Source organism: Mytilus edulis, chromosome 9 (assembly GCF_963676685.1).
Source record: "Mytilus edulis chromosome 9, xbMytEdul2.2, whole genome shotgun sequence".
NCBI classification, from domain to species: Eukaryota; Metazoa; Mollusca; class Bivalvia; order Mytilida; family Mytilidae; genus Mytilus; species Mytilus edulis.
In genome coordinates, this window is record NC_092352.1 from 1,636,573 (window position 1) to 1,660,022 (window position 23,450).

The following is a 23,450-nucleotide window of genomic DNA, read 5'->3' on the forward strand; positions in this document are numbered from 1 at the left end:
ATCTTCTTTTTTGTACCTCTAAAACTATCTGTCAGTGTGGCATAAAATTTTATGTTCAACTTTAACAATGTCAGTGTGGCATGAAATTTTAAATATAACTAGATTTTAAATATAATTCGAAAAATTGTGACAAGTAATTGTAAAGAACTGAAACTATCTGTCAACAAGGCATGCAATTTCATATAAAACTGAAATCATTTGTTGAAGTGTAGCCTGAATTTTCTATATACCACAAAAGTTATGTGAGAGAGTGGCATAAAATTATACATAACACTGAAATCATCGGTCATAAAGTGGCAAGACATTTTATCTACAACAATTATCATCTGTCAAGAGAGTAACATGAAACTATATACTAATGAAATTTGTGTTCAACAGGACTCTAAAAATCTGTCAAGGGAATGTATGACACATAGAAAAGTTTATCACAGAGTGGCATGATTATGGGATACATTGACATTATGTCAGAGAGTGGCTTTGGTTTTAATATAGTATTAGTTTAATCATGATGAGAACAGCAATAGAAATCACTGTTGCATTGTTCTATGTTTGTTAAAATGTATTTGTAGAGTTTTAGTATCATGAATGATTACACCATATCCTTTTTGAATGGAAAAAAAAATAAAATAACAAGATAGAAAATGATTTATAAGTTTATATAAATAATATTGCACATTCATATAAATAACTTAAAGGAGTAACTGTAATAATGCCACTTGTTTGGCCCAATAAGACATCTACCAGTTAACATCTTGTAGTGTCAACTTTAAAAAGTATATTTGTATTTTGACTAATAGCAATTTTATGACAAATAAAATGAGTTCAATGTGTTTCTGACATTATGGTTACTGATCAATTGATATTTCAGCACTGTTATATAATAATACCACACTATTAATTTACAATCAAAATATATTTATTTTTACTCCATTACTCTTCATAATGAACATTAGTAAACTACTGCCGCATTAATTTTGCAGTTTGTGCTACCAACATTATATAAGGCAATGTCCCCTCCTCCCCAGGAGTTTTATCCTAATTGTAGAGGGATGTTGTATTGCTTTAATGTGATGATATCTAGATTTTTGTATGATGTACATGATGTAAGATTCAAATTTTAAACTTCAACAAAATTTGAATCACAAGAATCTAGAAAAGAAAATTGTACATGTTTATCTATCTATTTCTTTCCTGCTTTCTTGAAGCACACACTACTTCAAACTTGCCACATGTGAAGTGTACATATTTGTGCAAAGATGCGAAATTTGAAGTGATAAAGCACAGAAAAAGATGACAAAAAACATCTGGAATAATGCTAATTTAAACTTTTTCATTAGTAAGTAGCAATTTGAACGTCATCCGTTTACCCGTAAAATAATATTTGAACATAAATAGACATGATAGAGGACACCGTGATTTTTCACAGTAAACAATAGTATTTTTTGGTAAGTGTTGACGACTTCTTCAGGAGTATACCAGTATTACAACAGTGGCAGATCAAGAGTTTTTCATAAGCGGGGCCCACTGACTGCCTAAGAGGGAACCGCTCCCCTCACACTTCAGTGATTTCCTGTATAACCAACCATAATATTTCCAAAAAAAGGGGGGGCAGAGCCCCCTGTCCCCCTTAATCCGCCTCTGTTAACATACCCTTTCTTAATTACTCAGAATAAGAAGACTAATTGTATCTAATTATGAGACAAAATCATATATAAATACTAATTCCAAACATCCAAGATTAATATTAGCACTAGCATCTTGTAACAATAAACACATGTGACCTTCATTAATTTTACATTACATATGTTCTATGCAGATGTGTCAAAAAATTTATCAACAATAACACCCACAGCTGGTGCAGTATACTTGATATATTTGTCCAGATTTTTGGTAAAGTTAACTCTCTCATACTTTTCTAGGAACATTTTATATCTTGGTATAATGAAGTCTTTGTTATCCTTCTTCAGGGCCTCTCTTAGTTCTTGGTCAGGAATAGCATAACCTTTCTGACTCTTCATAATCTCTTCAAGCTCTTTGTTAAAACCCTGGAAATAAAAATACAAAATATACAAATGTTTAAATGAAATTGTTAATTGATGTGTTCCTTACTTGATTCATTTAAAATTAGGGACTTTCCATTTTGAATTTTCTGCGGAGTTTGGTATACTTGTTTTTTCACTTTTTGGTTGACTCATTTCAAGTGATTGTCAAGTTACTTCTTTACTTATATCTAAAAAAAACTGACATCTCAAACAATCTGATGTTAGCATTGTCATTTTGCTCAGTACTGATTTGCACATTACACTGTGTTGAAGACATATTGGTGGCCTGCTCTTTGGTCAGGTTTTTGCCTCTTTGACACATTTTCAAAATGTGTCAAATAAATGTTATCATCAAGGGAATTATAAATAATGATAGGTTCTCTTTTTCTACTCATTGTTTAAACAAATTTATGTTTCCACTTAATGACAGTCTTATTTCAAGATAATTTTTACTTACAGAGAATTTATCCTTTATATTCTGTTTCTCTTTGTCTTTTAACTGCAATTAATAAAAATATCTATAAATCTGTTTATAACAATATTAAGCGCTGATGATGACCAACCATTTTCTTTTCTATATACTTAACATCTGGCATCTATATTCTCTGTTATTGCAATGGCTCACCTATCCCTAGTATTTACTCTTGTCATTCTGAATTATGACCTTACCTTAATATCTGACATCATTAATCTCTGTTGTGATAATAACTCTAGTATTTACTCCAAATTAAAGTGTGTGTGGCAACTCTTGGGATACTAGCTATATATAGATTATAACCTTACCTTAACATCTGGCATCATTAATCTCTGTTGTGATAATGACTCTAGTATTTACTCCAATTAAAGTGCGTGTGGCAACTCTTGGGATACTAGATTATAACCTTACCTTAACATCTGGCATCATTAATCTCTGTTGTGACAATGACTCTAGTATTTACTCCAATTAAAGTGCATGTGGCAACTCTTGGGATACTAGATTATAACCTTACCTTAACATCTGGCATCATTAATCTCTGTTGTGACAATGACTCTATTATTTACTCCAATTAAAGTGCGTGTGGCAACTCTTGAGATACTAGATTATAACCTTACCTTAACATCTGGCATCATTAATCTCTGTTGTGATAATGACTCTAGTATTTACTCCAAATTAAAGTGTGTGTGGCAACTCTTGGGATACTAGATTATAACCTTACCTTAACATCTGGCATCATTAATCTCTGTTGTGATAATGACTCTAGTATTTACTCCAAATTAAAGTGTGTGTGGCAACTCTTGGGATACTAGATTATAACCTTACCTTAACATCTGGCATCATTAATCTCTGTTGTGATAATGACTCTAGTATTTACTCCAAATTAAAGTGTGTGTGGCAACTCTTGGGATACTAGCTATATATAGATTATAACCTTACCTGAACATCTGTCATCATTAATCTCTGTTGTGATAATGACTCTAGTATTTACTCCAAATTAAAGTGCGTGTGGCAACTCTTGGGATACTAGATTATAACCTTACCTTAACATCTGGCATCATTAATCTCTGTTGTGATAATGGCTCATCAATCTCCAGGATATAGTGTAAGACTTTACTCCAACTGTAAAAAAAAACAGGAATCAAAAATATAGGTATAGTTGACTACACAAAAAAATTTTCAGCATAGCACAAAGGTGTGTGTATAAATAATATAAGAATTATCTGTTCACCACACAAAATACTAAAGATTTTTATATCATAATTCAAAAAGAAGTACATGTATAGTCATAAAATTTGATAATGATTCTTTCTGTCATTCTGTTAATCTAATAAGCAATGTCATACATAAAGGGATTTCCAAAGTAAGTCTTGCTAATTAACTGTATAAGTACAATTCTTAATTGAAAAAAAAATAAATTCATGAGCATGATTATTGTAAAATCAACTGATTAATAGATTGAATTTGGTGTTTCGAGTACAAATTTTGTACCAAGAGTACTGATTAAGTTTTATGATAGAAAGTCCTGGCCCTGCGGTAGTAAAGAGCATTATTATCATACTCAGACTCAGAAATCAAAAAACTGATTTGATGTTTCAAGCACATATTTGTACTCCAAGAACTGAGTCAAGTTATGACCAATGGCCCAGATCTTAACTTTCAGAATTCAGTCTTGTCTGTTCATGTTTCAAATCTTACCTTTCAGAGTACAGTCTTTACTGTTCATGTTTCAGATCTTATTTTTCAGAGTACAGTTCTGACTATTCAGGTTTCAAATCTTACATTTCAAAGTACAGTCTTAACTGTTCATGTTTCAGATCTGACCTTTCACAATACAGTCTTGACTGTTCATGGAACATATTTAATCTTTCAGAATACAGTTCTAACTATTCATGGATCAGATCTTATGTTTCAAAATACAGTCTTGACTGTTCAAGGATCAGACCTTATGTTTCAAAATACAGTCCTGAGTATACAGTATGGGCTTTGATCATTGTTGAAGGCCGTATGGTGACCTATAGTCTTGACTGTTATGCCATTATGGATCAGATCTTAACTTTCATAGAACATCTCAGAATACAGTATTGACTATTCAAAGATCAAATCTGGTCTTTCAGAGTACATGCTTTACTGTACACATATGTTATCCTTCCTTCCTGCATAGTCTTGACTGTTCATGGATCTTATCTCACCTTTCAGAGTACAGTCGTTTCTATTTATGGATCTGATCTTACCTTTCAGAGAACAGTTATTTTTGTTCATGGATCTGATCTTACCTTTCAGAGTACAGTTATTTTTGTTCATGGATCTGATTTTACCTCTCAGAGTACAGTCGTTTCTGTTCATGGATCTGATCTTACCTTTCAGAGAACAGTCATTTCTGTTCATGGATCTGATCGTACATTTCATAGTACAGTCATTTTTGTTCAAGGATCTACTCATACCTTTCAGAATACAATCTTTTCTGTTCATGGATCTGATCCTCATAGTACTGACCAACATCTTTATTACATAGATGAATCAAATTTAACAATCCTGACCTGTAATAGAGGTTAATTAGGTTACATGTAAACCCTTAACTGCAAATGAAGGCCACATGTTAACTCTGACCTGCAATAGAGGTTAATTAAGGTTATATGTTAACTCTGACCTGCAATAGAGGTTAATTATGTTAAGAAGCCACTACTGACCTACACCAGGGTTAATTAACCCTAACTCACATTAGTGATTACTGTAAACCAAATAATTTTTAGTGGATACTTCAATTTTCACAGCAGTTTTAATTTCGCTATTTTCGCGGTAAGAAGTAAGAAGGGAAAATAAAACGACGGCGGAAATTTCAGTTTTCTCAATCATTTATAAACATATCTATATAGGTCACAGGGAAATCGCGAATTCAAAACGACGCAAATTAAGATTGTGTTATCCAATAGCGAAATAAATTTCCAGGTTTGTAGTATTCATCCAGAAAGTCATAACATAAATTGCTTGCAAAAATTCATTTTTGACGAAATTACAGGCTATGAACTTTGATAAATTGTTGAAAATCACAGTTATACAGACTTTTTTTCAAAACGCTTTCAGATATTGGGCCGATTTTTGGTATGCGAGTTACTCATGATCATGATAAGTTACAGATCAAGGTTAAGTTTTTTTCTGCTCCGCTAATTTTTGCCAAAATTAAGGCTTTACAACTTTGAAAATTGTTGAAAATCACAGTCATACAGACTTTTTTTCTATACGCATCCAGATTTTGAGCTGTTTTTTTTTATGTGAGACTACCATCATGTTTGTGTCCACATGTGTTATTGAAATTGCTAACTTTTCAACTTTTTCAGACAGGGCCATTCGTGTCGCTTTGACACATTTAGTTTCCTTTTTTTTTTGAAAACTTTTGTTTTTTCCATATGATTATTACTGAATTTTTTTTCCCAACCTTAATCTTAAAAATAATGTCTTTGTCAGATGACTTCTAACAGATTTTTAGATATAGCAAAGTATACAATATTTTCTGATTAAGACAAACCTTGTTATAGATTTCAGTATATAGTTGTAATTATTCAGCATGAAGACAGGTCTTAGGGTCGGATCATTGTAAGTTTCCGATTTGTTACTTAAATTCAATCCCAGAGCTGATAACACTTTTGCTACAAAAACACAATCATTTAAAGTACAAAAAAGTTCAGTTTCTCGTTTGAATTGTTTTACATGGTATAGTCAACTATGCAGTATGGGTTTTGCTTATTGTTGAAGGTCATACCAATAGTTGTTAATATCTCTGTCATTTGATCTCTGGTGGAGAGTTGTCTCCTTGGCATTCATACCACATCTTTTAATTACAAGTACTGTGGATTCATTTATTTTCGTGGGTATCAATTTTCCTGGATTGCTGAAAACTTGCATATTTGTGGATATTTGATTTTGTGGTTTTTCTGATCTCTCTGTATATAAAGCCTATTGAAAATATGTTATTCGTTGAATATTTGAATTCGTGGTTCATCTGTAACGATGAAACCACCGAAAATTAGTATCCAACAAATAATAATGAATCCACAGTATGCCTTTTATGATGATGAATAATGCAAAAGGAGACGTACTTTCATAGCATCTTATACAACATGAATAATACATTTAATACTGTCTGTTGTTCAATTTAAACAATCAACAAATACGCTCAATCTTACAGGTAGGTCAAGATATCAGATGGTATTGGCTTAAGCTTCAATGATGCATAAATATAATTTGTTTTAAACAGATAAGTCATGTAAAAGGTCTACTTTATAATATATATGTTACTCTTACTTAAACTACTTTATACTACATATATATATAATTATTATTATTATTATAACTTAATTGACTTACTCATATAATCATTATTATTATTATAACTTAATTGACTTACTCATATAATCAGCAAACTACTTTATACTACATATATATATAATCCTTATTATTATTATAACTTAATTGACTTACTCATATAATCAGCAAACTACTTTATACTACATATATATATAATCATTATTATTATTATAACTTAATTGACTCACTCATATAATCATTATTATTATTATAACTTAATAGACTTACTCATATAATCATTATTATTATTATAACTTAATTGACTTACTCATATAATCAGCAAACTTCATTTTACTTTTCTTGGCGTCAACTGCTTCTGAAGGAGCTGCTTGTTCTCCTGTTAAATCAAATCAATATTTTAACTTCTTTTTTTTCCTTTTATTGTCTATTACTTACAGGTTGACTTATATTATACTGTCTTGTTAAGCTCCCTTAGTGGTTGTCTCGTGGATCTCTTTTACACTGTACTTGAAAATACCACAGAAATAAATGCTTTCAATAAAACAACAAAGTTTGTTTTTTTTTTTGATTGGCCTGGATGTAAACAACATTTATATGTTTTATACCTGTTATAAAAAAATAATGGTTATTTGATGTGGTCAAGGTGGTTTTGCAAGAAAATGAAAATTTGTGTAGTTTTTAGCTGCACAACAATGGAAGACATGATTTTTTATTGAATTTTTGCATTCCTGGACTTTTATATTTACTCATCCATCTTCTTGACTAATGTACAAGGTTGCTTGTCTGAAATTAAGCTTCCAAGAATTCTGATGGAATATTAACAAGTCTTTGCCACTACGACAGTGAATTAATTAAGTCAGGCAAAAAAAACTTCATCTTTCAAGAGTAAAAACAACTGATGGTCACTATTTAAACTCATTAATTTACAAATATTGGATATTAAGATTTTTATAATAAAATAAAATTTATAACAAGCTAGTATGTTGGTGTTTTACTATCAATCTTAGTAGCTGGAATCGTGATTTTACGGTATGCTCTGAAATTTTAAGTGCATATTTGCATGAATATATAGCTGGTAACATTTCCATGATGCTTGCATTGGATCTGGCTTACAATGTGACATTTACTAGTACAAATGTACATCAATCAGGGGTGAAATTGTTTGAATAATATATTTTTCCTGAAATAAAAGCATGCGCTACATGTGTCATAATGCATAAATATTTGTTTATATAAATACTTTATAACAAACTTTATCTATTTTACGATCAGATTTTTAATGAATGTCATATTCTTGGTAGTGATGCAATAGGGTGCCCTAGAATTTATTTGGTGAATAAAACTGAGCATTTCTTTCCGTTTAAAATCACAATGTAATTTAAATTCTCCAAATATAAGTCAGTAAAATGGACACCTTCTTATACTTGGATGGTTTCTTGTTGCCTAACTTACACTTGGACCCTTTTATTTTTGGAATGGAACAATTATATTATCTTCTACAAATTAATATCTCAATAAAGATAAACTCCAAATACATAATTTATTACAAGTTTGGGGTAATTTTAAATGCTAGCAATACTTTACACTTTTAATAAATAACATGCCTACATTTATAGGAATTGAATGAGAGAGAACCTGTTCTGAACTCATTAATTTTGAACTACATCAATTTTGTAATTTTACAATGAACCGGTTCATGTTAATTTTACTAACAAAAAAATTAAACAGAAAATTTATGTTAAAAAAACACAGAAATGAAATGCTCTGTTTTCATGCAAATTTATGGGTAATTTAGAATTTTAGTATACCTTTACGTGACAAAGTGCCTGAATGTAATGATTGTGAACCTGAAAACATTTATAACATAAAAATACTTCCCAATAAAACATAATTAAACTATTGAAGGAACACACAATAAAATGTATTGTTGATCCAATAAAAATAACATATTATTATGTCTTTTCTGTACACTTTTAGACTTCATTGAACTCTTCTGCTAAAAATTTGAAAAAGAAGGAAAAACATAACTTTAAAAATGCAAATTTGTAAAGAAATAAAACAAATTGAAAAGTTCCTTGAATTTTTTTTAAAATTAAAATAAAAAGTTTTAAATAAGTGAATTCCTTATCCTATTAACCTTACCATGCATCAGTAACATGGCCCCAGCTGTTTCAGAATAGTCTAACAATGGTTCCAGGAATATAATGGTCTGAAAGATAAAACATGCTATACATCAAAGTTAGCTCCCTCTAACCATTAAAACAAAACTTTATTTAGCCTTTTTAAAAACCAAATTATGATGTGGAACTGTATTAAATACAAAATATTGAAATCCTTATTTTTTTTTAACTATATCAATGATATTCAATTAAAGTAATTTTTAACTTCAAAACATCTTCAGGAATATTTCTTCTTACCCGGTTTGTTAATTCATGAACTGTTCCATCTTTAGGCATTGATGCTCTTTCAGGGTCATTCTATTAAAAAGTCATTAATAATTAATATCAGTTATAACAAACAAACAGACTCATTATACGTTTTTCTTCACTGTAAGTATAAGTCATCTTTAAATCTTGAAAATTTGACCTAAACAGACATTTTTATGCAGCCTGTTGTTCAGTGGTTGTAATTTGTTGTTGTGGTTCATTGGTGTTTCTCATTTTTTATATAAATTAGACCGTTGGATTTCCTGTTTAGATTGTTTTACACTAATCATTTCAATGTGAGCCAAAGCTCTATGTTGAGGCTGTACTTTGACTTCAATTTGATAAATAAAGGTTCTACCACTGCATCAAGTGTGATACGATATTTATCCACTCGACACAGTTAAATTTTCAAATTTAAAACGTGAGGCTTGCCCAAGCGTTTTAAATATTTAAAATTTAACTGTATAGAGAGTGGATAAATATCAGATTACACCAGATTTTGTGGTAGAATTAGTTTCTCTTTTTTCATGATGTCACAATAGGAAATTCAGAACAAAAGCAAGAAAACTTGACGTCATAATCGAATTTCGACCGATGAATATCTGAGATCAAACAAACCACACATTGATTAAATAAAAATAATCAACAGGTTAGGAAAACGATAAATCGGCTAAGAATTAGAGAACTATTTATACCTTGTGACTTGGATGGAGAGTTGTCTCCTTGGCACTCATATAGCAACTTCTTAATTATATCAAACTTCTATCATATCAGTTGGTTGAATTATCTTTAATTTTATTACTCATGATATGTTTATGGCGTTAACATCATCCAGGATTTGTTGGAATATATATGGGTTCTTTAGCAAGTTTAATCACACAAAGTTGTATTCTTTACACCAGTGATTTTTTTTAACTTTCTCCGGGTTTCAAAGGATAGTTGTCTTTGTGCCATTCTTACCCTATCTGATTATTTTTATAGAATAGTATTAACTTTGTATTTTCTATTTACATTTCATTAATCTAATTCTTTATACAAATCTCTTACAAAATAAATAATATCTATTAATTAGCATGGATTTTAAAACTATACCTTAATGCTTTCAATAAAATCTTCCAAAGCCTTAGCTCCCTGTAAAATTAGAACAGAAAATCAAATGTCATAGTGCATTTGACCAATATTCATTTATACCTTATGTATGATTTTTTTCTAGTAGAACATGGTATATGTTTCATAATTACAACTTCACCAGTCATGGAGCAAACTAAAGTCCTATGGTACAGTAAAATATTGCTCTACTAACTTTGCTGTAACAAAATATTTGACCCTCCTAACACAATTCTTCTAGGATTTTTTTTCTTAAGCAATGCTGTTGGAACAAATACTATTTTTTTAACACAGAATTTAGCATTAAACAGTTTTGTTTTTTCTTTGAGAACATATATTGACATAAAAAAAATACTTAATGTGATTTTTAATTAACAGGTTAAAGGTACACATTTACTTGGTTGATATGTACCTTTATTTAACAGGTTAAAGCAACAGAAAATATTATTAGCTTGTGCCATGTTATTGAGGTTTTGATAGTTAGTGTCTTTTAAATAATATTAGTTCCTACAACAGTAAAACAATATGTTTTCTTTTGGATATGAGACAGTACTTATACACCTTATCACTATTTAGAAATCTGTGCCAGATGCCCCAAGAATCTGTGCAGGGTGAACTATTTGATGCCATACAACAATCACTTCTCCATTGTGGTGCAGATATTTTCTATTATGACATCAAAATTTTACGTGACCTTTGTGATGTCAAGTAATGGTGGACAAATAGCGATTAAAGCTGCTTAAAATTTACCATATTATATAGATCACTAAAACTTACAGTGCTACCTAAAGTTGATAACATTGAGGCTAATTTAGATCTTGTTGGAGTGGAACAACCCTACAATAAAACAATACATAAGTATTTCTTGGAAAACTCTCACATAGATTTGGTTTTATAAAACCTGGCTTTTAACCAAAACCTTTAAGGTGGAATCCAGTATTAGTGTTTCAAGATCTTTCTTATTTCTTTAAACAGCAGATATGCTGCGTTTTTTTGTTCAAATAATTCTATCCTTAATTAAAACAACTAAAATAAGTTGAGATCTGAATTCTGCATCAAAGAAATTCACAAAATATACTTTTGTACAAATAGTACTGAATAAAGAGGAAATTTTGAACATAAAACATACCTCTAAGGTATAATCAAAGTCTGGTTTAATAGATCTGAGATGTTTGACAACTGGGAAGATGGACAATACAGACATAAACTCGTGTTTGTTGATGCTCTTCTTTGCTTGGGTGGCCAACATCTGAAACAAGATTTAAGATTTAACTTTTAATTAACGCATAATATAAAGCATCTGCTGCAGAAAAATTGGTACTGTAAATTGTAATTTATAATACATCTGGAAAGTAAAGTTTAAATGAACTCATGTTTGATTGTATTTTTCTTAGCTTGTATACTGTAACCCAACTTACCTTTCATGGATACTTTATTTCACATTTTACCCCCACCTTGCTGCTACTTCATTGTGCGCTTTTCAAATTTACTATATTAAGGTGGTACCCAACACTTTAACTAAAATTAATTTGGCTCGTTTAATTTTCTTAAAATTTTGACAAAGTATTTACTTTGACCCTTTTACAAAAATTTCAAAATTTCAAAAAAATTTGAACCAACCATTTTATCAGAAAAACTACACTTGTTATATAGCAGTTTGACAAACACTTATTTTGATCATTGAGAAGCTTAATATTCCCTTAACAACACAACGTAATTAAAATGTTGAGCTGATTTTACAGAGTTATCTCCATGTAGTGTTAGGTACCACCTTAATTGTAATAAGGAAAGATCCAAGTTTTACTTGTCTGTGACAATGCATTTAATTCATCTTGCAATCAGCCAACTATTGTTCAAATAACAGGAACACAAACTAGATATCATTGAGATGGGAGCCATCTCTGTGGGCCCCGCTGTGAATAATGTGCATTAAAAAATTGTATCTTTACCATAGGACATGGGTTTGTCAACTGAAATCAAAGTTTTTGACCTTGACCTTTGACCTAGGAAGTTGTAAATAAATTATGACACACCCTTTGGTGTTGGTTCATATACATGTCAAGTATAAACTTTGAAATCATAATGGTTCTCAAGATATAGAGCGGACACGATCTTCACCACAGGACACAGGGTTGTCAACTGAAACCAAAGTTTTTGGCCTAAAGGCGGGGCCCTAATAAGGTCTTATTTGTATAAATAATTCTGAACAGATATATCATGTTAAGGAGGGGTATTTGCGAAAAATACCAGTCGAGAGAATGTTAAATTTCACGAGCGGTAAGGCGAGGGAAATTCATTCTCAAGACTGGTATTTTTCGCAAATATCCCTCAATAACATGATATATCTGTTTAATTACACCGAATGTTAATGTACTAAAACGCATTGATGATCGTGACGTTACAAGCGTCCAGTCGGATAGAGTATTTTTTGGCAAATACCACGGCAGAGAGGGTAAAAAAGGCATATCCTTTTAGCAAATACCCTGGCGGCGTTAAAAATGAACGATATTCATTTGATAACAGTAAATTGGTGAAAAATACTATTGGCTATTAACCAATCAAAACCCCGGATTCTTACATAAGGTGTAATTATACAGTTAATCCCCTTCCATGTTGACCAAATGATAATCTGAATATTTCTTTTTGCATGATAGTTTATTTTAAGGTCCTCTTTGTGGTCCATGTTTAACTATGTCCATTTCAATATAGCTAAAATTGCTGGTTGTAGTTACAGGATAAAAACAGTATATGAATATTGTGGGAAATATAAAACATATTTGTACTTACAAAACAGGAAAAAAGATTCTTCTTGCTTAATCTTGTACAAATTTTTTTTTCTGCTAATGTACGTATATTGCATATAATTGACATATTTTAGATATATATAACCTGGTGAGTAAATCTGAGGTTTATAAAATATATTCCTAAATCCTCAACAACATCCCTGTTTTTAATACCATACATGTATTCATATGATAAAACCTGCATGAAATGGTTAAAAGGTTATACAGTAAATTACTTCCCTTCAAAAAACTTCTAAAGAATAGTTTAACCAAACATTAGTTATGTTTTATTTGTTTTATATTTGCTGACTATAAATCAAGAACTAATATATTCTTGACCTAAATCCTATATTAAAATAGTACCAAGTAAAATCATTTCATCTAAATATTTTCAAATAATGAAGTACAGAATTACCTCCCCTTCTGACACCACAGAATCTAATGATTGCTGTACAATGCCATCAAATACTGTTCTTCTGTTCTTATCTGGTATTATACATGACATCAGCTGGGCTTCACTCTATATAAATAGATTTTCTTCAATGCATAAGATAAACTTTCTGGTATTAACTTTATCAAATTTTGCAATGAAAATTAATAATAGACATGACAACAGTGTGCACAGGTGAATTGGCCCAAAATATCAATGTTTCTTCCATTCACAGAATCAAAATATTGTATCGTTGTTTTTGTTTAATTCTTGTTGAAATGCCATCCTACAGTTAATTGTCAAATGGTAAGTTAACACAGAAACAAAATCTTGACCACTAAATGCATGCCTGCAAAAAAATTAACATAAACACAATCTCTCAATAAAATCTGACCATTAAAGCTGAGATTTTTCTTTTGATTTTTTGTTTTATGGTATTGTACAACATTCTTGTTGACATATATCCTTACATCTCTATACATATTGACAGCTTTATTTACCTGCATTAGTTTAAGTAAAGCTGACAGTTGTGTTATATAAATCTCCACTTCAACATCTAAGTTTTCTACACTATCATTGTATGACCCCTGTCTTCTGTGACCTTTTGATGCTGAAAAATAATATTGAAGCTCATAATGTAAATAACGTTGAAGCTCATTAGGAAAATAAAATATCTTCTAAGTTATTATTTTGTTTTGAACATGTATGAAATATTTGCCATTGAATGTTAAGCAACAAACAATGAATCAATCTAAGTTAATACTGGATATTATAAATATATCATTGTTTAAAATAAAAGGCCTTCCCATGGGGTCATCAAAATGAGAAGTATGCTTATTGTTCTCAGAATTCAACAATCAAAATACTGGATTTGACATTTTCAGCACACATTTTGTATTCCGAGTACAATGAAAAGTTTAACAACTGAGTGGCCTAGCTTTTTAATGTAAATTGAACAATTCAATCTTATTCCAAACAACTTTCCATTACAATAAGTGGTGCATAGATTTAATAAGTAATTAATGTGTCACCCTCAAACCTTCTAGCAAGTATAATAGTACTGTCTGTGTTGAGTGAAGACTGATTTTGTTGAGAACAAAAAACCTTATTTATCATATTCACTTACTTTGCTCAAATGGTGACTGCAGAAGAGCTGTCTGGGCTTTCTTCTTCAAATGGAGCCTAAAACATAGAAATCATCAGAATATGTATTATGTTTTAAGGTTACTTACAGTTAAAAGCTCAAAAGTAAATCAATGTAAACAACACACAGAATGATCTTATTTATATCCAGAAATCCAAGATAAAGAATAACATTGATAGTTCTACATATCATAAAATAATATTTTTGAAATTTACATAAAACATTGTTTATGGAAACAACTGTATTAGAAATCATTTTTATTAAACTTTAAAAAGTGTTTCTCTTCTTTTGTTTTGAAAGCCACCCTTACATGTTTACCATTAGGAGTGATGTTATTATATTTTTCCACACAGAAAAATCTAATATTTTTAGTCAAAAGTTATGTCATCCCTATTTTTCAGTTTAATAAAGAAAACCGTGGCCAAATCATGTGTTTGTTGTAAGTCGTATCTTCATGTGTATTATCTTTTAGAAAATTTCATGTAGATGGCAGATTTTTTATTGTCTCTTTAAATATATTCCTTTTTTTTCTAACCCTCTGATAATTTAGAGCTTGGTATATAGTGTACAGACATCTGCCTTTCGTTAAAGACCATATGTTGACCTAAATATTCTTTCAATTATTTGTGTCATCAGGTTGTTGTCTTGAGGATCTATCTTACATGCCATTTCCTTAATTTGTTCACATCATTGAATTGTAATTTGTTTTGCCAAAAACTTAGAAAGACAAGCTAATGATAAGCAGTTGGAAAAAAAATATTAGGTAATACAGTGCAAAGCAAGCATTCAAAAAGGTGAGCAGTAGTCTTAGGGTTGGGAATAAAATGTTCTTTTCTTTTTGGCATATTTTAGTTGGTAAGGGTAAAAACAAACAGGTTATATAGGGTGCATTTCATACCCACGACCTGGCAAACTGAAATATAAGATTTATCAATATAATTGGACAAAAATATGTGTTTAAATTGTTTTCGTTTTCATAGTTCATTTCAAGACTGGCCTATTATAGCTGACTATGCGGTATGGGCTTTGCTCTTGTTGAAGGCAGTACAGTGACCTATAGTTGTTAATGTCTGTGTCAATTTGGTCTTTTGTGGATAGTTGTCTCATTGGCAATCATACCACATCTTCTTTTTTATATGGTCATCCTTTAAAAAACACATCAGTTCAACACTATTTGAAATTGGGAATAATTCCCTATTTTTCTAGTTTTTGTGGTTAGTTGTCTATCTGTGATTTTGATTTTTAGACTTTTAAGCGTTTTCTAAATCGTCAATTGGTTTCTCCAACATTTTCTATCTACCTGTTTCATAGGACTACTGGTAGATGTTTATTATCATCATTATAAAAGATCTATTGTTTTTAGTGTAGAAATCCCACAGACAAGATAAATATCTTACGCTATCTTCAGTTTACTCTTTCTAACAGGTGTTTCTTTTGATCTACTAAACTTTGAGGTCTGAAACAAATAAAAGATGAAAACAGTTTCCACCAAATTTCTTAAAATAACAGAAGAAATATAGCTGCATACTGTAATTGGCAATCATAATGGGTTTGTAGAAATACAGTTTTTTTTTGTATTGGGTTCTGTTTAATTATTCTTGAATACTGTGGATTCACTTATTTTCGTGGGTACCAATTTTTCTGGATGAAAGAAAACGTGCATGTTCTTGGATATTTAGTTTCATGGTTTTGCTGAGGTTCTCATACAAGCCTTTAGAAAATTTGTCATTTGTTGGAACATTTGAGTTCATGGTTTACCAATATCCACGAAATCCACAAAAACTGGTCTCCAACAAATAATGATGAATCCACAGTACTATCTAACAAAAACCCTTAAAGGATTTATTGTTGAAGTACATGAAGGGTACAAAAGTTAGGTTTATTTCAATAATTATTTCATAGTGTGTCTTTCAATGTTGTAATGTTATACTGCTGTTTCAGGTAATATTTGAACCTGTCCCAAGTCAGGAACCTATTGTTGATGCAGTGATTGTTGTTTGTGGTTCGTAAGTGTTTCTCATTACTTTTTGTTTTAAGATAGACCTTGAATTTTCTCGTTTTAATTGATTTACACTAGTCATTTTAATGCTTTATAGCTTGCTGTTCAGTGTGAGCCATGGCTTCATGTTGAAAGCCTTACTTTGACCTATAGTTGTTTACTTTTTATACATTGCGACTTGGATCAGGAGTTGTCTCTGGAATTGGCACTTATACCACGTTTTCTTATTTCTTTTTAAAACCAATGGTCCCAGGATGAAAACTGAATGTAATAGCATTTTCTTGCCTCATATCAGTGAGAAATTAAAACAATTAAAATGCAATTTTTTGACTTACTGGAGCAGGAGAATGTTGTCCTATATATTGTATAGATTATTTGACTTACTGGAGCGGGAGAATGTTGTCCTATATATTGTATAGATGTACCACTACTTGCACTGGCTGATTTCAAATGTTCTCTTAATCTACAACAAAATAATGTTTCATTTATCACAACTATGAACATTCAAGAAACCACTACAAAAAATACTAACACTGGCTGACTTCAATTTTTCCTTTAACCTACAATAGTTAAAATAATATTTATTTATTAATCTCAAACAGATCTTTTTTTGTTAGTGTACTAATCTGAAAATGAATGCAGTTTAAATTTGCATGATTTTGAAATCATGCATTGTTTTTATTTATTAGAGACTGCCAAGACAAACATTAAGCCATACCAATTGATATTTTATAGTGCGTCTTTCTATTTTGTGATGTTGCAATATTGTTTCAGTTAAAAGATCAAGTTTGGTAGCATTAAAACCTTTAATCCCACTGCAATTGTTTGCACCTGTCCTAAGTCAGGAATCTGATGTTAAGTAGTTGTCGTTTGTTGATGTGGTTCATAAGTGTTTCTTGTTTCTTGGTTAATTTATATAGATTAGACTGTTGGTTATTCTGTTTGAATGGTTTTATACTAGTCATTTTTGGAGCCCTTTTATAGCTTGCTGTTTGGTGTGAGCCAAGACTTTGTGTCGAAAAACATACCTTGACCTACAATTTTACTTTCATAAATTGTGACTTGGACGGAGAGTTGTCTCATTGGCACTCATACCAGATCTTCTATTTTATATATACAACATGTTTGCCATCTTGTAAATGATATAAACACATACACTTGAAGTGATTTAAGCATAGCAGCTCCTCTCATAGTTTGATAATCTTTAGTAAACTCTGCTGTGTTCCCCTTCTTGTCTGTGTTCCCTTTCTTATCCAACCATTTGGCAATCTGTCCTAAATCATCAACAATCTTCTCAGGAAAATGTTCTAATGGAACGTCAGGATCTGATGACGGAATTTCTGTAATAAATATCAAATTGATGTGGTAATCTAAATACCTAAAAAGAAACCATCAGGATGTCTGCATTTGTAAAAACAAAATCTATTGTATATATGTATGCCTCAAGTTTTATAAAAGCCTAATATCTAATGATCTAGATTCATGAAAACATTGAACTATTAATTAAAGGGGTATTCACATGGTACATCTTTATGACAGACATATCATTGTAGCCCTATATGTGAAGTTACAGTCAGTATATCATGAGATTCAGTTATACACAAGGTACAAATATCTGACAGACATACCATTCTATCCTATAACATGACATTTCTGTATATACCTGATGTAATATATCAGTACATTCTACATTTTTTCATTGTACTGCTAAAAGACTAACTCAGACATGTAGTTTCGATAAGCATACCAGGGGTCTCTGTGGCCGAACGGTCCAAATAGTTACTACTTGCATGTCAACAATGAGGTTATGAGTTGGAACCCCCTCGTGCAGGTGCACTCAATTCCAATGTTAATTGACTAGGATTGTCAGTTTTCCTATCAAAGGTCGGTGGTTTTCTCTGGGCACTCCGGCTTCCTCCACCAATAAAAACTGGCTGCATTAATGTGGTGCTTGAAAGTGGCGTTAAAACACCAAAAAATCAATCAATCAAAGTAAGCATACCTTCATCTCCTATCAAGTCTAGTAACATAATGGGAGGAACTGGTCGGCCATGTCTGCTCAACAATGAACGAAACTCACAACAAAGAACTTCTGTTCCATCATCAAACACACGAGTCTGAAATAAATATTTACCAAATGACCTTCTATCTATTTATAATAGTAATTATAGAAGATACAGAATATTCTACATTCTAAAATCGTTATTGCTGTCAAAGCTCTATGTGAATGTCAAAATAAGAATATTTAAGCCAGAATCTTTATTTTGTGGTTTATGGTAGAACTTATTCAACTAAATTTACTCAATTAGTTTAACTTGTTTCATTTTGTATTAAAAAACAAAAGAAGGTAAAATATCAAAACATCAAAACATAATTCGGACTTTCATTCAAATATAAACAATCAAAGAAAGTGAAATGACTTAGAAACCAATATTGTACAAGATGACTATTATAATTTGTATTTCATAATTATTCTGTGAACATAACTGCAAAATGAACTGACCACATCCAGTAATTCTAGACTTTTACTATTATGACTTTCAAAGTACAGCATTGCTTGTTTGAGCCTTTCCATTTGTGCCAAATATCTGTCCAGTCCACATGAAGATGGCCTACAAAATAAATCATAAAAGTATTTGAATGTACATCTGTATTGTCAGATTTGTATACTATGATCTACTAAATATAACAACAGCTGTTTTTTACTCTACATTTATATCTACTCAAGCAACTTTGATTCATTTGTCAATTTATTCAGGTATTTGTCCAATCTTAAGAGAGGGTGGTAAAGGGTTATTTTCGTGCAACGTGATCGCCGTTTTTTATTTCACGTTCAACGTGTTTTTACTTTTTTATTTGACGTTCAGTCGTGCAAGACGGGTGCCTCGTTCAACGTGTTCTGCTTATTTAATTTTACGTGCATCGTGATTTTCAAAGTCTTATTTTGCGTGCTCAGTATTTTTCAAATAAAATTCAAACACTTGGCAGGGATCGTCAAGAAATACTTTTTTAAAAGCCGTAAACCAATTATATCATAAATGTGTATACTAAATCGGAAATATCAAGTAAAACAAAGAGTTAATATATACAAGAAGACAGTGACTCAGTCACAAAAGGTTCAAATAAAAGTATTCATTTTTCGTGCAACGTTCATTACAGAAATTATTTCATGTTCAACGTGAAATTATGTCTTATTGCACGTTTTTTTCGTGCAAGCACCCCCCCCCCCCCCCCCTTTTACCACCCTCTTAAGAAGTTGGTCCAATAAAATAAATCATACCACATCTTCTTATTTCTATAACTTATATTGGAAGAAAACTCACCCCTCCTTGATCATATTTTCTACTTCTTTAGCTACATGGTAATAACCAAGGACATTGTCTAATGTGACTGTAGTCTTCTCAATATCTTAATTTGATTGTCAAGGAAACAAAACAATTACTGTAACTTTATAAACAAGAATAACTCTGGCTATACCACTGTTGCCTGCAATTTGCTTAACTATCTGATGATCATTTGTAACATATGTATTGTTAGGTTAACAATTAACTAGTCAACCTGAAAAATTTCCAAAACTTCATAATCAATGATAATGATCAATGAATCATGAATGTTTGGTCATTTTAATGCCAGGTCTAAAATTTCACATTTTTCACTTAATCACAAAATGTGGTTAAACTGTTGTTAAAACTATTATATATTAGAAAGTTCACAAAAATATGGTCACACTGGCATGAAATAAAACATTTTATACATTCCTTATAATATAAGTTCCAAATGGAAGAAATATTACAGTATTTGTTTATATAAACAGAACGAAGGTTATAGGATATTTGTTCCAAAAGGAACAAATATTATGGTGTTGTTTATTATCGAGCATCTGAGCTAACAGGGGAACTTTTGTAATGTAGACAAATATACATTGATAACACCATCCTTCTGATCTGTATTTTGGATAGTTCATTAAATCATGAAAAGATGATGTACATACTTTGTATCTTTGTTCTGTACTGAAGTATCCTAGACATCGATCTAACATCAGAGCTTAAACTAAAACATGATCAAAGAACCATGAAATTAAGGTAGCACAATAAAATACTATACATTTTTATAATTTTGATTATAAGAAGGATACTCTCTTGTCTGCGTCTCAACATTTCTGTTTCATTGTAAACAGGTTCTATTGTACTTTCTAACTTCTGTAAACGATTCTCAAAACTATTAAGTATCCCTAGCATACCATGGGTGTTTGTTCTACTTTTGTTCATGGCCTCTTTAAGTATTGACAAATTGTTCTTCTCCTAAAATAATATAATTGACATAGTTAGTATTTATTTTTTTTAAACCTTAAGATTCTTCAGTTGACAGGTCAATGGATAGCTATAGGGTTACAATTATTTGCATGCAGAAATGTATCAAAAGTACCAGAAAATTTTAATAGCTGGGGCCACCCTTAAAACAATGTTTGTTTGGTATTGCCGACTCACACTATCAGCAGGTGGGTACATTAGTTTTGACTGTTTGAAATACTGGCTTCACAGGCTGTTGAAGAGTTACAATGTATGCAAATAATACATAGAAGAAATTATCATGGACATCTGATAGTACAAAGTAAAATCGCAAAAATACTAAACTCAGCGGAAAATTCAAAATGGATAGGTCTTAATCAAATGGCAAAATCAATGCACAAAGGCATCAAATGAATGGATAACAACTATCTTATTCCTGGCTTGGTACAGGCATTATCTTATGTAGAAAATGGTGGATTAAACCTGGTCTTATAGCTAGCTAAACCTCTCACTTGTATGACAGTCTCATAAAACAAGGATGCTATTAAAACATGTTTTCCTTGTGGTAAATGAATAACATGGTGTGCCACTAGTGTAGCAGGACCTGTCTACTCTAACAGGGGACAAGGCCTAAAAAAGCTGCCTTATCCATAGTTATAAGTTAGCTTTGCGTTGTGTGTCTTAAATTCATGTAAATATTTTGTTGACCAGTGTTTGTCATTTTGTCTTTTTTTCTCTTTGACCATACATACAATATGTAAGTACAACTACAACAGCAATTTGTATTTGTCAATTCAAATGTGCTTTATCCTAGAATAATTAGACGTCACAAATCATTTCACAATATCCTTAGACCAATTGGGCAGTTCATTGATTAAATCTACTTATTACATATATATTAGAAACTAGTCTATTGGGAGGCAAGAAACAGATTTTATTTTACCCCATTAATGCAACAAATAACATACTGAAATGTTTCCTGCTACGTAAACATTTTGTACATTGGAGGTTGATAAGGTAGTTGCACCAAATAATTTTATTATTACAGATTGGACAATTTCCATGTGATAAATTATAAATCATCCCTTTGTAAATTTTACGGAAGCCATCACTAATTAGTTGACCGTTATCATGGTTATGGAATATCAATTTCACAGATGATATACATGTAGCAGATATGAGCCTTATGTGGTAAGTAATTTAGTACAAGCCTGTTCCCTTTTCAAGAGTATGAAATACTGCTTTGACTTAAATATGACATGTACATGTATGACCTGGTTTCTACTAACATGAGAAACACAAGAGGTGCCGTACGTGGAGCAGGATCAGCTAACACTTCCAATGCACCCGCGATCTTCTCCAGTTTTTAGTGGGGTTTGTGTCAATTAGTCTTTATTTTTTTATGTTGTGTTTGGTGTACTACATGTAGATTTGTCAGTCTTTTTTGGTGTTATCAGTTTATTAATAGACCAGCAGCTGAAGTGAGCTGTTCCATGTTATCAATACATCGTATCCCTATTTGGAAATATGTCCCGTTTGACCAGAGAATCTGCTCCGCTTGAACTATTGACATCATGTAACAATCACTTTTCAATTGTGGCTTCAGATATTTTGTATTATGACGTCAAAATTTAACAGGAACCTTTGTGATGTCCTGTAATGAGATGCAAATAGTATATATGGTACCTGGGGAACTGGTTCCACTGTCAAATTGTATATAGAAAGTTTGAATGACTGTAAAAGTCCATGGATGTATGTATGTTGAGGGCAGCTAAGAGGGGTCCTGATCCCGAAATCACAGGCTTAAAAACACGAAATCCTGAGGTCCTGAATATAAATAAATTCGAGTTTCAATGTGATCCTGAAATCCTGAGCTTAAAAACACCTGATCCTGGAGTCCCGATAAAGATCCTATCCTCCCACTATGTTGTTATATGAGAGTTAATGTTTTTTTTTCTAGTTCTTGAGTCTGCTTTAAGGTTTAAGTGAAATTGGTTACCCTTTGACTAAAATGGCTGCGTTTTCACCTCAAAATTTGCAATGAGTACAGACAAACATCTGCATCTGGAAAATTTGAAAGTCATAGCAACCTTATGAGTATGACTGATCAGCTGCTGATGGATAGCAAATGTTATGATCCACCCATATAATTTCAATCAAGGCATCATGAAAAAAACTATAGAAAAATCGTACTTTTTCAAGCTTCATGTCGATGTCTGCTTTGAATATCTTTGTCTGTGACATTTTGTGGTCGCTTATTACTCCTAAATGGCAAAACAAAGCAATTTTCTTGAGCTTCCTGGGAAGCAGACAGCTAATTTTTATGCATTCGTAGTCAATTTGATTTTTGTGTAAACCATAACAATTTTCCTTTGATAAAGCATCAAAAAGAGCAAGACTATGTCGTAATATTTTTTTATTTTATTTTT

General features: G+C 31.2%; 1 protein-coding gene across 6 annotated transcripts; it reads right to left on the bottom strand.

Annotated features, from left to right (window-relative positions):
• Positions 1-637: 637 nt before the first annotated feature.
• On the bottom strand, positions 638-23,408 carry LOC139487458 (exocyst complex component 7-like). 6 transcript variants are annotated; one of them, XM_071272258.1, is made up of 24 exons: positions 23,215-23,372; positions 20,868-21,033; positions 20,056-20,140; positions 19,236-19,344; positions 18,735-18,849; positions 17,889-18,072; positions 17,117-17,195; positions 16,131-16,189; positions 15,632-15,646; positions 14,716-14,771; positions 14,090-14,199; positions 13,575-13,679; positions 11,506-11,625; positions 11,154-11,213; positions 10,362-10,400; positions 9,261-9,320; positions 8,986-9,052; positions 8,652-8,690; positions 7,151-7,219; positions 6,044-6,164; positions 4,962-5,057; positions 3,561-3,639; positions 2,500-2,541; positions 638-2,045 (listed from the first exon to the last, which is right to left on the bottom strand). In XM_071272258.1, exons 1-24 carry the CDS (start codon positions 23,263-23,265, stop codon positions 1,809-1,811), a joined length of 2,163 nt encoding a protein of 720 aa, XP_071128359.1. In that variant the 5' UTR covers positions 23,266-23,372; the 3' UTR covers positions 638-1,808. The 6 variants fall into 6 exon arrangements, with proteins under 6 accessions (XP_071128359.1, XP_071128360.1, XP_071128361.1 ...); XM_071272259.1 differs by lacking the exon at positions 15,632-15,646; XM_071272260.1 differs by lacking the exon at positions 8,652-8,690.
• Positions 23,409-23,450: the final 42 nt, after the last annotated feature.

Coding starts and splice junctions, on each gene's coding strand:
- LOC139487458 (XM_071272258.1), bottom strand. CDS start 23,265: ATGTCACAGACAAAGATATTCAAAGCAGACATCGACATGAAGCTTGAA. Junction 13,680..14,089: donor CTTTACTTAAACTAATGCAG/GTAAATAAAGCT, acceptor CTATTTATATAG/AGTGAAGCCCAGCTGATGTC. Junction 2,046..2,499: donor ATATAAAGGATAAATTCTCT/GTAAGTAAAAAT, acceptor TTTTATTTCCAG/GGTTTTAACAAAGAGCTTGA.